This window comes from Talaromyces proteolyticus (genome assembly GCF_021365285.1).
Source record: "Talaromyces proteolyticus strain PMI_201 chromosome Unknown BGW36scaffold_4, whole genome shotgun sequence".
NCBI classification, from domain to species: Eukaryota; Fungi; Ascomycota; class Eurotiomycetes; order Eurotiales; family Trichocomaceae; genus Talaromyces; species Talaromyces proteolyticus.
This window is the reverse complement of record NW_025764280.1, coordinates 2,548,950-2,564,384: the sequence shown is the minus strand read 5'-3', so window position 1 is coordinate 2,564,384 and position 15,435 is coordinate 2,548,950. Positions and strand designations below refer to the sequence as shown.

The 15,435-nt window shown below is 47.8% G+C and overlaps 5 protein-coding genes across 5 annotated transcripts; 4 read left to right on the top strand and 1 right to left on the bottom strand.

Annotated features, from left to right (window-relative positions):
* Positions 1–381: 381 nt before the first annotated feature.
* Positions 382–4,969, top strand: BGW36DRAFT_425799 (putative multidrug resistance-associated protein; the record flags this gene model as incomplete). Its single annotated transcript, XM_046220165.1, has 3 exons — positions 382–2,608; positions 2,672–3,482; positions 3,547–4,969. The coding sequence occupies 3 exons, from the start codon at positions 382–384 to the stop codon at positions 4,967–4,969; spliced, it is 4,461 nt and encodes a 1,486-aa protein (XP_046074707.1).
* A 702-nt stretch (positions 4,970–5,671) lies between these two features.
* On the top strand, positions 5,672–7,664 carry BGW36DRAFT_258995 (uncharacterized protein; the record flags this gene model as incomplete). The annotated part of the gene is made up of 2 exons (XM_046210053.1): positions 5,672–7,101; positions 7,154–7,664. Coding segments are annotated over 2 exons (1,941 nt in total), but the record flags the coding sequence as incomplete, so codon positions are not given.
* A 1,017-nt stretch (positions 7,665–8,681) lies between these two features.
* On the top strand, positions 8,682–10,447 carry BGW36DRAFT_395945 (putative MFS alpha-glucoside transporter; the record flags this gene model as incomplete). Its single annotated transcript, XM_046218108.1, has 2 exons — positions 8,682–9,017; positions 9,074–10,447. The coding sequence occupies 2 exons, from the start codon at positions 8,682–8,684 to the stop codon at positions 10,445–10,447; spliced, it is 1,710 nt and encodes a 569-aa protein (XP_046074705.1).
* A 369-nt stretch (positions 10,448–10,816) lies between these two features.
* Positions 10,817–11,590, bottom strand: BGW36DRAFT_375365 (ankyrin repeat-containing domain protein). The gene has a single exon (XM_046215756.1). It carries the CDS (start codon positions 11,581–11,583, stop codon positions 10,924–10,926), a length of 660 nt encoding a protein of 219 aa, XP_046074704.1. The 5' UTR covers positions 11,584–11,590; the 3' UTR covers positions 10,817–10,923.
* Positions 11,591–13,026: 1,436 nt separating this feature from the next.
* BGW36DRAFT_139198 (uncharacterized protein) lies at positions 13,027–14,574 on the top strand. Its single transcript, XM_046209424.1, has one exon. It carries the CDS (start codon positions 13,197–13,199, stop codon positions 14,370–14,372), a length of 1,176 nt encoding a protein of 391 aa, XP_046074703.1. The 5' UTR covers positions 13,027–13,196; the 3' UTR covers positions 14,373–14,574.
* The last annotated feature ends 861 nt before the right edge of the window (positions 14,575–15,435 follow it).

Sequence of the window (15,435 nt, the reverse complement as noted above, 5' to 3'; positions counted from 1 at the left end):
TTTTGCTAACTGAGTAGGGCTAAGTAATTGAGCATGTTTTAGCTCTATTTATTATGAGTCTGCTGTATCAGTGGATTTGGAGATCCTGATTTGGAAATTGTTGCAACGAGACATGTGATTGGGCAAAGGCAAATGCATACATAATACGACGTCCCTTTGGTGCAAAAATTTCTGTTGGTTCGATAAAATACCTGCCTGAGAAATTGTACAATTAGAGATAAGGATGACGGCATGTCCAAGGCAGCAAGATAGGAAAAAACGGACAAAGGTGCTGTTAAACTAGGTGCCTGAAGTCGCGCGGGGAACGGCTCGCGATGATAAAGACGCCGCAACAACGCTGTTAGCGATCTCCTTTTCTTTGAAAATACGACGCTGATAGACATGGAGCCATCTGATTCTATAGTTGGTGCGTTGTTTCGCACTCAAATTCTACAAAAAAACTCCAGCGGCATTGATGCCGTCGGGCTGTTCTCAATCGGCCCAGCTGCGGACTCTGGCTTTGATTTCACAATACTCTTTGAAGATGTCTTCCTTAGTATCCTGCCATCTGCGCTCCTTCTGGTCGCTTTGCCGCTTCGTATGTTCAGCTTGCAAAGGAGTCGACCGAAGGTTGCCAAGGGCGGCATTCTACATGATTGCAAGCTGCTCTTCCTATCAGTTTTGACTGCGATGAACCTGGCTTTACTTGGCCTACAAGCTGGAATACCATCACAACGTACCAGTGTCACTGTTGCTACGGCGGCCCTTGTGTTTGTCACGAGCTTGGGGCTTTGTGTGCTCTCACGCTTTGAACATATCAGGTCGATTCGGCCATCGCCAATTATTAATGCCTACCTACTGTTGACGTTGGTATTCGATATTGCTCGTGTGCGAAGCCTTTTCCGTACCAATGCTGATAAATCAATCGCTGCATGTTTCTCGAGCATGATCGGTGTCAAGGTCATGGTTCTACTTGTCGAAGCCATCGAAAAGCGCGATTTGCTGCTCGAGCCTTATCGGCACTTGTCGCCTGAGGAAACAAGCGGCATATATAGCAAGTCGTTCTTCTTTTGGCTGAATCAACTCATGACGAGCGGCTTCCGCCGTCTTCTACGGAATAGTGACCTGTATCCCATTGATCGCGAGATGCGCTCCGAAGCACTACAGACACGAATGCAACGTACCTGGGGAAATACCACTAAAGTCTCTCAGGCCTCTTCAAGGGCACTTTTCTGGGCTGTTATAAAGGCAAACCGCAGATCATTTTTTTACTGTATTGTTCCACGGCTCTGCGTAACTGCTTTTCGATACACACAACCATTCCTTTTAACTCGCACTGTCTGGTACGCAAGTGACCTATCGCAGTCGGAGAGCATTGGCTGGGGACTTACTGGGGCTTTCTTCCTGGTGCTTCTTGGTTTGGCTGTTTCAAACGGCCTCTACTACCATATGAACTATCGATTTGTTACCAGTGTTCGAGGTAGTCTTATAAGCGTTATATACGCCAAAACTCTTGACCTGAGTATTACTGCTCTGGACGAATCAGTAGCCGTAACATTGATGTCAAGTGATACTCAATCTATCTGCAATGGCTTCCAAATGATTCACACTTTTTGGGCAGTGCCACTTGAAGTAGGAATTGCTCTCTACCTGCTCGCCCGACAGCTTGGTCTTGCGTGGATTATGCCGGCCATTTTGACTCTCGTTTCTGCAGTTGGCATTTTGTCTATCGCAAAACTGATGCATCGTGCGCAGGTGGTCTGGATGCAAAGCATACAGACCAGAGTAGACGTGACGGCGACCATGCTGAGCTCGATGAAGTCTGTCAAGATGCTTGGTTTCACCGATTGGCTAAGTAGCATCGTTCAAGGGCTAAGAGTAGAGGAGCTCAAAATGGCCGGAATGTTTCGAAAATTGTTGATTGTTCGTGTCTTCTTTGGCAATCTTCTGGGAACACTGGCACCGTTTGCGACATTTGCCATATTCGCGATCCAAGGAAGCAAGGATGGACGCGTGCTGACTGCAGATTCTGCATATACTGCTCTATCGCTTATATCACTAATTTCCAGTCCTATGAACGAATTAATTCGTGCTATTCCGTCAATGAATGCCGCTATGGCGTCTTTGAACCGCATTCAATCATTCCTCAATTCTGACTCGCGACGAGACAATCGTCTTTCTCTGCAAGACTTGAGCGTTGGTCCGAGACAAGGTTTTGGTTACCAGACTGCTGAAGAGTACGAGCTTGTAGAGCGAACACCTGTCGAGGCTGATTCTTCTGCAATGGTACTCGCGCGGAATGTCAGTTTTTCGTGGACTCAAAATGATGAGCCAGTTGTCAATGATGTGAACTTCAGCATTTCGCGGGGCCATTTATGTATTATCATAGGCCCCATTGGCTGTGGTAAGAGTACGCTGCTTAAGGGACTCCTTGGCGAAACGCTCTCTACCAAGGGTTTTCTTTATGTTAAGGACCAGGAAATTGCGTTCGTAGACCAGTCGCCATGGATTCGCAATGCGACTTTCCAGGATAACATCCTGGGGATCTCTGCTTATGATGAGGCTTGGTATAATAAGGTTGTCTGGGCTTGTGCTTTGGATCAAGAAACTGCACTTCCCAATGGACACTGTAAGTGAAAGCCAATATTATGGACGATAAGTCCACTACTTCTTTTTGCTGACTTTCATTTAGTAACTAAAGTTGGAAGCTCGGGAATATCACTTTCCGGAGGACAAAAACAGCGCCTTGCACTTGCTCGTGCAGTCTATGCTCGCAAGCAGGTCTTAATGCTTGATGATGTCTTTTCTGGTCTTGATGCCGATACTGAAGAACGGATTTTCACGCGCCTGCTGTCGCCGCAGGGTCTTTTACGCAAGACGGGCATTACAGTGCTATTAGTTACCCATGCTATCCATCGTCTCGCTTACGCTGATCGTATCATCGCGATGGAAAAAGGCTCGATAGCTGCACAGGGAACTCTTGCGCAGATTGAAGCTGCGGGAAACGCCGTATCATTGCTTAAAGCATCTACTCGAGCAATGAATCAAGTATCAGAATCAGACCGGCAGCAACCACAAGAGACAAATGGAATTATACCGGAGATACGGGAAGATGCTACTACTACAGATAATGGGTTGTCAAGGCAGCATGGGGATTTGTCGCTATATGCGTACTACTTGGGCTCCGTCCATTGGTCATCGGCGTTGGTCTGGGCTTCTTGCTTTGTGCTCCAAGGAGTGGCGGCAAAATCTAGTGAATTTCTAGTGAATTTTTGGACAAGTGCAGCTGAGTCACAGGGTAATAGCGTCAACGGGTTCTATCTCGGTCTTTACGGTATGCTAGCTGCCCTATCCACTGTCGCTTTGATCGGAGGCGGCTCTCATTACATCTTGTATTATGCTCCTATCAGCGCCAAAGTTTTTCATGAGCGGCTTTTAAAATCAGTCATGAATGCGCCACTCGCATTCTTTACCTCTGTGGACATGGGAATTACAACGAACAGGTAGGGGGCTTCCTTCTGGAATAGGAAAGAGAGAGGGCATTACTGACTACTGGCCATTACATAGATTTAGTCAAGATATGACGCTGATCGACAACGATCTTACGTATTCCATGACCGATTTCCTCTTGTCGCTCTCGAGTGGAATCATGTCTGCGATACTGATGTGTACCTCCGCACGCTACTTTGCAGCAACCCTGCCACCAGTTCTCCTGCTCATGTGGACACTACAGAAATTCTACCTCCGAACGTCCCGCCAAATGCGAATTCTTGACTTGGAAGCCAAATCACCTCTGTTCTCCCAGTTTATTGAGAGTCTCTCTGGGTTGGTTACTATTCGGTCCTTCGGATGGTCATCCACTTTTGAGAAAGAAAACCTCGTCTTGCTGGATGCATCACAGAAGCCGTTTTACTTACTTTACTGTATCCAGCGTTGGCTCGAGCTCTCCTTGGACCTGATGGTCACAGGATTATCTGTTGTTCTAATGACCATGATCGTGAAACTCCGAGGCGAAGTTGGCGCTGGATATGTCGGCTTGGGTATCCTTAACGTCATCAGTTTCAGTCAAACATTATCGTTGATCCTCCGCACTTGGACCGAACTCGAGACCTCGATCGGTGCGATCGCACGAATTAGAGACTTTACTGGTACTACAGCAAATGAGAATAGACCGGAGGAGAATATTCCGCTTCCTAGCAGCATCAGGCGCAGCAGCAACAGCAGTAGCAATACTAAACTTAACGAACAATCGTCATGGCCGCATAAAGGAGCCATCGAATTCCGAAATGTCTCTGCCTCATACGGAACCGGTGACAAAGACAAGGCCGTCATTCGCAACCTATCCATGTCTATTTCTGCCGGCGAAAAGATTGGTATTTGCGGCCGTAGTGGTAGTGGGAAAAGCTCTCTTTTGGCAGTTCTTTTCCGTATGTTGGAGGTCGATGCTGAGAGCCAGATCACTATAGACGGTGTCGATATTACACGTGTCCCACGACAGCAGTTGCGAGCCGCTCTCAACGCGATCCCTCAGGAGCCATTCTTTACGCGTGGCACGGTGCGTGCGAACGCAGATCCATCGGACAGTCTCTCAACCGAGGAGATCACGGATGCATTACGGGCTGTGCAGCTGTGGGATATCGTGCAGTCCAAGGGCGGACTCGATGCCGATCTCGAAACAAACTTCTTCTCCCATGGCCAGCGACAGCTATTCTGTCTTGCGCGCGCGCTTCTGCGACGTCAAAGCGGTAAAGTCGTGGTACTGGATGAGGTGACTAGCAACGTGGACTTGGTGTCTGACGTATTAATGCAGCGTGTTATCCGTGAGCAGTTTGCAGATTGCACGATACTGGCTGTTGCGCATCGACTTGATACAATCATGGACTTTGACCGGATCGCTGTGATGCGTGATGGCGAGCTGGTTGAGTTTGACTCTCCGCGGGTTTTGCTGTCGCGAGATAGTGCATTCAAAGAGCTATATGAGTCTTTATGATGGCTTGCTCCATATTAATTCACTGCTTGCATTCAAAGTCAATATAGAAATGGTCAAATTTCCACCTACGGCCATGAAACCGACGATATTCATAGATCAATGATTTTTACTACGGGATTATAAGTCTAGACAGTGCCGTACATTATGTGACACCAATTGATATACCGTATATAAATATTAATATTTCTCTATATTTCTCTATATTTTATATTCTAGTATCGGATCACGTGATACAACAGGACAGGCCCCACAGCTGCCGGAAAACCTATCGTGACTGGTGTACGTATCGGGCCTAAGTATTGCCGGGCAGAGTTTGCATTGTCTGTCTTCTCTTCAAACAACCAAAACTGCTTGCCAAACGAAGCAAACATCGCATTACTTTGCTATACAAAGCGGCCACTACAAGCTCTATCAACAAGTTTGAGCTTGAATTCCCCAGAGCTTTTTAGCTCCAAGAGTTCTTTGGAGCTCGGACGGGCTTCGTCCAAGCTCAAATTCTCAGTCCGCGACCGTTGCCACGACTCCCTTGCTTTGCGAAGTTTCGCTGTCGCCTCGAACGTAGCTCAAGTCAAGCTGTCCCGCCCGAAAACGCGTGCAGTTGTCGCAAAATTTAAGACGTGATTATTAGATGGAAGCACAGGGCTGCTGTTGATTTCAGATCAGTGATCGCAGCATATTGAATTAAAAATGGCTTCCACATCGAGCTCTCAGCAGCAATCACAACAGCCGCAACAACAACAAGCCGACTTTCAATCAGCGCACAATTCGCATATGGACCATAGCAACTATGACACCACAGAAAACCAGCTCGCTGGTCTTGTACAAGCTGCTACTGCTGCAGCAGGCCAGGAAGTCTCCGATTGGGCTACCGCAGCAGCCGCCGCCGCCGCCGCCGGGCATCATCACCTCGAGGGATATTCGGCAGACCTAAATCTTGCAGAGGACGGTTTCGGTGATGGGGCATTCGGTGGCCTTGGTTCTGCGCCCGCTGCTAATCGCCAGCTTCGAGGGTCGACGGCCAACGGGCAAGGACAGGGTTTATCGCGAGCTGTTTCGAAGAAGAGGAAACGCGGAGAAGAGGCACTTGACCCGGCGTTGACTGCTGCTGGCGGCCAGGGTGATCAACAACAGCAGGCATTTGATGCAAGCGAATTGAGTATCAGAGAACTGCCCCCGCAACAATCGTTGACTGATGCGCGAGCTGCGGGCGTGCATTCTGCAGCTGCCCTATTTCGACAACCGTCCAATACTAAGAAGTACACTCGTCCTCCAATGTCGCGATTATTTGCGTCGCTTGAGCTATCGCCGGAGAACTTTTTGCATCTACAAGCGGCTGCGAAGAACTACATGCTAGACGATAACCATCCAGAGCGACGAGAGTGCGTCGGCCAACGCGGAAAAGGGGATACTGAAATGGTGAAGTTGCGGCTATGGAACTGCGTGCGCGACTTTCTTGATGCTGAAGGGTATGGAGAACGGTTCTTCGGAGAGCATGTTACCAATGAAGATATGCCACCTCGGCAGTTCATTTGGCCACGCGATCAGCATAAGATCATTTCGCTCGTTATTCCGTTGCTTCGTCGTATGGTCACAAACGAGCGTCAGAGACAGTATGCGATTGAAACTCGTAAGGGTGGGGTAGTTGAAGAGCGCAAACGCAGAAAGACGGATGACATTATTCAAGATTTGAATACCTCTGAGCACACACAGGATGCGCAACATCAGCACCGGCAAATGCACCAGCACGGACATGATCACTTCCTATCAGCCCCTCCGCCTCCTCTGCCTCCACATATATCATCTTCATCACCTGAAATGGGCTTGGGTCTGTCAGAACTAGTGATGGACGGGTACCCTGCAGATTGGGATAATGTGTCTAAGTCGTACAGTGCACTGAACCAAGACTATCAGTTAGATACGCTTTGGGGAGTATCAGGCTTGCAGCAGCCAGACTGGTGGGGACTTGTTGCTGCTATAGACAGCCATTATCAAGTGATGCATCACGGCAACCCAACGGATTGCGTTCCTGCTTGCGAAAAGAATTATATGGATAACATTATCTCGTCTGATGAACTTATCAGCCTAGATTGGAGAGTTGGTGGCGGATCTGACAAGACCGTCCGTGAGCAATTGTATGTATATAGTACCATATGCACACTGAATAATCTACTGACAGTCCCACAGCGCAAGCAGCATCACCCGTGATCTCACGCGAATAATCAAAGAGAATCTCGTCAAAAGAGGACAGGAGCCTACTCCCTCTCACCTCAACACCCCGACTCACACAGAGACACACGGGCTGTCGCACACTTCGTACATGCAATCAATACACCAGTCCCCGTTTGACTCGGGCCCAGCAACAAACCACACCCACCACGACGAGACGTCGCCCATCACCCTGCGACTCAATGTTATCCAAGACGGCAAACGCGTGGTTCCGCGACTCGATGTTACAGCAGAACAATGTCCCGATCTCCCCAGCTTGCGCAACCTGATCGGCCACCGCTTCGCCACCCAGCTGCCGACTTACCGACTAGATGGGAACGGTAACGTGGATTCGTCGCGTTGGAAAATTCAAGTCTGGCTCCCTGAGGGCTTGGTTTCGGTGACCAACGACGGCGATTGGACGATCGCGCAGCTGTCGGCTGGCACGATCGACTGGATGGACAATGATTTACGAGTTGTCGTTGACATTGCCGACGACTCCAAGCTGCGGGGGACGAGTTGAGTATTTGCTACGTGTGTCATTCACTACAATTGTCAGTCGGTTGACTGACCATGAATTTCAGCGTTGTTTTGAGGAGGAGTTAGGGTGTGCAGATAGATGCTGGCTTTTCAATTTCTTGTTGTTTTACGTCATGATACCTACCATGTATGTGTTTGAGGGTGTGTATGTAGCCAGACAGATGAGCGTACAGACGAGCTGGAGAAGGAATATAGAAACTCAATAAAAAAAAACCATAAGCGATACTCCTTATACTAGTATATCCATAGTATAGTTATAGCCGTGAGGGTTACTGTGGAGCGAGACTCTCGCACCGGAAAGTGGTTTCCGTAGGCGCATTGCAAGGGGGCTGCCATTGGGTGCTCAGCATGGCATTCCCCGTGGGGAAGGCGTGGCGATCGCTCTCAGTTAGGCTTCATTAGCATCTGTCACATTTGTATAGTTTGTATATCGATGTTCGCAGCTGCTGCTGTTGCAGTTTGTCGTGGTTAGGTAGACGCGCTGAAGAGGGCAGCTGGCACTATCCTCTCTAGGAAACACAAGCGAGGAGTTCTGCCTCAGGCAGCACGTGTCACGAGACTCGAGGAGATCTACTTGCGACGGGCCAATGGGAGACCCCGCTTTCCTCCGCTTTTAGCTTTTTCTTCTCCTCGTGCTGGTTTTTCCGAGTGGCTCAACCCCGCCCGTCAAACAGACGCAGGAAGAAGAGAACGGTCAATTGCCATCGCACCACATCGTAAAGGAGGGAGGCATATCGGCTATTGATCTGATTACGAGAGTATATCCCCGGCTTGAGGCTTGAAGTGCTGGGGTGGAGTACAATCACTCCGCAATTGGCTATCACAACCAGCTAACAGCAGCGCACTAATTATTAATTTCTCGCCAAACAAAAGCCGTTCTGCTCTCGCGCCGGCCTATATAAGAACACTCCCGCCCCCGTCGGTTTGATTCAGTCAAGCAGGAATCAACTTGCCATTGCTGTGCAAGATGGCTACCCCCCAACCCGACGCGGTCGAGCCCGCCAACAAGGAGACCGAGACTGGCCTCCGCTACGTTACCAACGACGACGGCCTGGATCAGTCCCAGTCAATGGATAAACTGATCGCCAATGCAAAGGCTGCGACTGAGAAGGAGCACACGATGACCCTCATGCAGGGCGTCAGGCTCTACCCCAAGGCCGTCTTTTGGAGTATGCTCATCTCCACCTGCATCGTCATGGAGGGCTACGATATCTGTCTCGTGAGCAATTTCTTCGCCTTTCCTGCGTTTAATCGCAAGTATGGCGTGCAGATTTCCGACGGCTCGTATCAAGTGCCGGCGCGAGTAAGCTTTTCTAGACTCTGATTGACTGGGAAATGGCAATACTAATTCAAATACAGTGGCAGGCTGCTCTGGGAAATGGCGCGACAGTCGGTGAGATTATCGGCCTCTTCATTAACGGTTATGTTTCGGAACGATTTGGATACCGGTTTACTATTCTAGCCTGTCTCGCTATGGTCAGCGCCTTTACGGCTATCTTCTTCACAGCCCAGAATGTGCAGACTCTGTTGGCTGGAGAGATTCTATGTGGTATTCCATGGGGTGTCTTTCAGACCCTGACCATTACCTATGCTTCGGAAGTGTGCCCCGTCGCCCTTCGCGGTTACCTCACTTGCTATGTCAACATGTGCTGGGGAATTGGGCAGTTGATTGGCGTCGGAGTCATTAAGGCTATGCTGAACCGTGACGATCAATGGGCATATCGCATTCCATACGGCTTGCAATGGATGTGGCCATTGCCGCTCGCCATCGGGGTCTTTTTCGCTCCCGAGTCGCCCTGGTGGCTAGTCCGTAAAGGCCGCGCCGAGGACGCGAAGAAATCTCTCCTTCGGCTGACTAGCCAGAACCGAGAGACCGATTTCAACGCCAACGAAACCGTCGCCATGATGGTGCACACCGCTGCATTAGAAGAAAACATCACCCGCGGATCAAACTACTGGGACTGCTTCAAGGGAACAGACCTGCGCCGCACAGAAATCGTCTGCATGGTGTGGGCGATCCAGAACCTGAGCGGAAACTCCTTCTCCAATTACTCCACCTATTTCCTCCAACAAGCCGGTCTCGATGCTTCGACCTCGTACTCCTTTGCCATGGGCCAATACGCGATCAATATCGCTGGCGTTTTCGGCGCATGGGGGCTTATGACCCTCGGCGTCGGCCGTCGATCTCTCTACCTCTTTGGCCTCTGCGGCCTCTGCGCCATGCTCTTCATCATGGGCTTCCTTGGCCTCGTTCCCGCCGCGCACCGCGAACAAGGCGCTCTGGCCACCGGCAGCATGATGATCATCTGGGCCCTCTTCTACCAACTCTCCGTCGGCACAGTCTGCTACTCCCTCGTCTCCGAACTATCCACACGCCGGCTCCAAATCAAAACCGTGGTCCTTGGTCGCAACCTATACAACGTGGTCGCCATCATCACCGGCGTCCTGACGCCGTACATGCTGAACCCCAGCGCCTGGAACTGGAGCAACTACGCCGGGTTTTTCTGGGCCGGTATATGCTTCTGCTGTATTATATATACTTACTTCCGTGTCCCAGAGCCAAGGGGCCGCACGTTTGCAGAGTTGGACATGCTGTTTGAAAAGAAAGTAAATGCGAGGAAGTTTGCGAGTACGGAGGTCGATGTGTTTGAGGAGGATGTTGATAAGGGCATTGCGGTCACATATAAGGAGGTTGTTCAGCCTCATGAGAAGGCCGATGCAGTTTATGCGTAGTATAATCTTGTGATGAAATTGTATATATCCTCATTTGCGTAAATATAATAATTAAATTGCTAATTTCAATCGATTCTACTGGATTTCAATTTGTAGTAAATGGCTGTAGCAAACCCTAACTGACCTAACTCGGGAAGCTTTATTCGTCACATGTCAACATCTTCTCTCCTTCCACCTTACTCTACACCTCCATATCAGTGATGCATTTTAATGCGCTTTCCCCCCGTATCGGCTCCCTACTCTCCAGGCTCAAGTGTTATAGGTCTTGATTCCTATAGATAAGGCTTAATTCGAAAGTTAACAAGAACTACGAGTCTACAGGAACATTGAGACTCAGAAGAATTAATATATCAAGTCTAGCTAATACACGTGGTACAGTCCTTCCATACCAAACATACAGGTATGTAGATTGCCTTTCAAACTCTAATTTACTATTATACACTAAAATGGATGTGTATGGTGTCTGATAGGACTTGTCAGGCCTCTTCAGAGCCCGCATCTAAAAGCATCTTTACGATTTCATCATTTTCATGCGAGCTTCGCTCTCCACGCGCGAATAAGAGTGGGGTTCGTGCTTTCTTTGATTCTCGTACAGACACATCGGCTCCTTGAGAAAGAAGGAAAGCCACCTTGGCAGGGTCTTGGCGAAGAATAGCTGTGTATAGCGGGGTGCGGCCTTGATATCCTCTTTGATTGATATTGGCCCCATAGTCCAATAGCAATGCTATCATGGTAAAATCAGTTCCGCTTGCGTTTAGAATGGCAATATCCAAGGGGCTATTTTTAACATCTCCAGTGAAATTTGGATTAGCTCCATGGTCGAGTAAGACCTTGGCGATTGATACATGGTGTCGGCTTATAGCAAGCATTAGAGGTGTTCTGTCTCTCCATCGTGGGTGGGGAAGATCAATAGTAGCCCCCGCGGCAATCATATCGAGTACCCGGGTCTCATAGCCCCAGAACGCATAAAAGGACATGGCCAGACCGCCATTGTCGCTAACGTCTCGTTTACATAGTTCATATATGAGGAGACGGTAAAGCATGCGATTCACTTGCAAACAGGGAATGAAGTCGATAGTCCGTAGCTGTCTTGCAATAAGCACGAGGATTTCTTGGGGCAAAGAAAGAAGCAGCATCCTGATGAATTGAGTATTTTCATGAAAATGTTACGGTCAGAATAGCACCACTTGGAATTATTCCCCTTACTAATCAAAAATCGACTAACCTAATCCACACCAGAGTCGGCCACTCCCATACACCATATTAAATAGCCTCCATAATGTCCTTAAATCCCAACAAAACTACAAACTACAAGCCACATTAGAGGTAGGAAATATAAAAAATGGCAAAAACGACCCCTATGTGTACAGGTTTTTATCAGAGCATCAAAGAATCCAAATAAAAACCGTCCTTGTCTGTATATTATTGATGATACTCTTTATCTGCTGCTCTTTGGTAATAAAGGCCATATCAATTGACTTGAGCATATGGAAGGAGTCAGCGTACTGATCGAAGAGGCTCTGGGGGCCCAATGGGACAGGGGTAAGTAAACACTGCAGGAAAAGGGAATCATGCCAACTGAATACGTGACTGCCGCAACTGCCTTGTCCATGTATACGATTATATAGTAATTCACCTGGGAAAAGGGACCTTATCGCTCTAAAGTCACCCTTTACTGGACTTTCCCACTAGAGACTATATCAGGTGCGATGCACCGGAAGAGTTTGAGTGGGTCGAGCCAGGCACGAAAGTGTCTAGGCCAAGGAGGTTATATCGCGAAGTCTGCAATGACAAGGATGCCGAAAATGACAACGAAGGAACTGAGGACCTATACAGAGTGTAGGAATGGAGTACAAGCCCAGGTCTCAAAGCTAACGATGTGATCATGATCGTGGCCGAACCCGAACGCCCCGGTCGCTCCGTTTCTTCTAAGAACTAAAAGGAGATCGACTACACTGAGCTAGGCATCTAGTCTCGACTCCCAAAATTCCGAAAGAAATTGTATAAGATCGCTGATAGCTATGACTAGGTTGATGACGTTGCGCATCTAATGTACTGGAAACTGAGAAATCGAGTTGCCTGGATGTAATAATGCTAGTCGTGGCAGTACATTTGTAACCACACTGACTTTGGCAATAATTAGAATGATTGGATGAAGAAAACGCTAAATTAAGCCTTTACATATGCACATGTAATGCTTAGTTGTGTCCGTCTAAATTAAGTTAGTAAAAGAATATAATGGGAATTGTTCTTCCCACCTGTCTCGACCAGGACAATTACGGTCTAGCATCAATCCAAAAATAGACGTCGTCTTTGGATAGTGAAAATTGTTAGACCCCTAAACCGGCGGGAACTTAGTTCTAGTGCAAACTCTGGATGTAACATGTCGTGAACCCTGTGCATTAAGATTGTGGTGATAGGCTGAGAACCCCTCCTCAGAATCTGGCTTGGACCCTGTCGCATGATTTGTTGCATGATTTGTCGCAGCCTTGCGAACATCCGTCAAAGCTGCGCCTCCAGCGCGAATACAAGTCATTTTATTCGTCAATGCGAGACCACGCGAGTTGACACTGCCGCCTTTTTAAAGGCAAATCCCCCTCCAGGGCAGCCCAACTTTCTATTCAAGATGAAATATAGTATAGTGACCAACAACCGGAATCGTTTGCGCACTAGGTTTGTATGTCCATTTTTTTTATAGCTCGTTTAATTTTACTTTTTTACGGAATTTTCTCGTCTCCAGTGCTTCACGATGATGGGGGAAAAGTCGAAGCCTTGTTCTTTCAATGTTTTGAACGTAGGCACACTCTTGTTTATGTTATACATTGTGGGAAGCACTCCTAGGTTCATGGTGATATCTCTGACGCTGATATCGTGGCTTCAAACAAAATGGTTGGAATATACTTCGTTCCTGGAGAAGCGGCGGTCTGCACGGCTGGCTGCAGCAGCAGATGAAGTTCGAATTCAACGAAGAAAACAAATAGCTGACATCACCGAATCAATTGGAGATAATGTGATTTCACTGCTGGACAAGAGCGTTCGGGATCGAGAGTTGGAAATAGAAAATAGGGAAAAAGCGCTACAAGCACTACAGAAGAGGCTGGAAGAGCGAGAACAAAAAGTGAAGGCCGCAGAAGACAGGATTCGAAAGATAAAACTGGAGAAAGTGGAATTTAAGGCACAAAACCCACTAGGGGTCTTTGGTTCAAAAGTTACCTCTGATTCAACACCAGGCTTTGGACCAACATCACGCTCATCAGGTCTTGATTATAAACCAGCTTTTGGATTGACCTCAGGCTTTGGTTCGGCGGCTCCTTCCTTAATTACATTCACCTTGCCTTCGGACCTGTTGGAATACGCAAAGGATCTGAACTCGGACTTTACATGCGTCGGAGTCACGAAAAAGGGCGCACGCTGTCGCCAAAATTTCATTTCGAGCGCTCATAAGTCATATGCAGCCGACCGTATAGCAAAGATGAAGTCATCTGACCCTGGAGATACGTTCGAGCTGAATGCACTCCGAGAGCTAGCAGACTGGATGCTATGTCCTCGTTGGCACCGCGATACACTCCCGCAAGGAGGTACGATTGCGAAAAGATGGTATAATGAATTAAGAGACGCTAGAGAAAAACTCAAAAGCCAGACTCAAAAGCACGCAAATCCATGGACGTCGGTTAATACACCTTCATCGGCAATTACCTCCTCTTCTACATCGTCTTCCGTAGGAGTACCAAGTGTGTTTAGTAGTAAGAGTACGGGGACGGCCAGCAGCGTTGCATCGGTACAGTCAGTATCAACGTCATACACAGGCTCAAGCCACCATTTTATGAGTACTCAAGGTGCGACGGCTGCAGCTCCAGAAACACTATTCAAGGATCCAGCTGCACGGAACCTTACTCCTTTGTTTCAAGCTATGGCTCAGCAATAATGATGAAAGGTTTTATTCGAATAGAATGGTGTTGGGATTGCAGTTTGAGACTTCAATATTTTTCTGGGAAACTATTTGAGATATATTGCTGGAAAGATGCTTCCTTGCTTTCTTTTCTTTTCTTTCTTTTCCTTTTTTTTGTATTTGCTCTTTATGGTTTAGACTTTCTGCTTGAGACAAAACTCTTATTGTAAGTCTTTATATTTCTCAACAGATCAATGCAAATGAAGCAGATATATGATGAGTTTCCGGCGTTTCAAGAGCCTTAGGAAATGCGACTCGGGTTTATGTGGTTATGGATATGAAGCCCTAATCTCTAAAGCACCACGGAAACGGAAGCATACATGCAATTGAGGGTCCGGCCGCGGATGTGAGCTTCAGTTGTGCCTTCTTTAATAGGCGAATGACTATACTCCCCGTAACCAGATCCTGTCAGGAGCCCAGTCCACGGCTAATATCACCTTTCGCGAATTATTCCATCCTATATTGGGAAATGAAAATACCTACCCGGATATTGGGGAAGGTCATGATGTACTTGAGAAGTCTAGCCAGATTGTTGGCCTTGGAGATGTGCATGCTTTTGTGAACTCTGAGTCATAGTGTTTGGGAGCGGTAGCATATGACTGACTATACGCTGAGTTGGCCCTCGAATAAGTTGGTGACCGGGTCCCCACGGGTTGGACTAGGCAAAGTTAAACACACCCTCAGTGTGAATAGAAGTGAGGTGGATCAGCAATTTTTTGAAGTCTCCTGATCTGATGTACGCATCATCAGCGAGTTCAAAACAATGGAATAGAAGCTAAACAGCCTTGGCACCCTTGGGACTACCCATTCGACTCCACCAGAAGAGAAGATATCATATACCACGAGGAAGCGATATGAAGCTCTATTTGAGAAATCTGTGAATTTACTAGCTGAAGTAATTAAAAGAGAATTGATTCTTTGCTTACTGATAGTCTATCTAATTAGAAGATAATAAGCAAACATATTTCTTCTAGACTATGAGTGATCCATTTTACAAATTACGCATAATTTCAGATCACACTCCCAGGCCCAAAGTGGC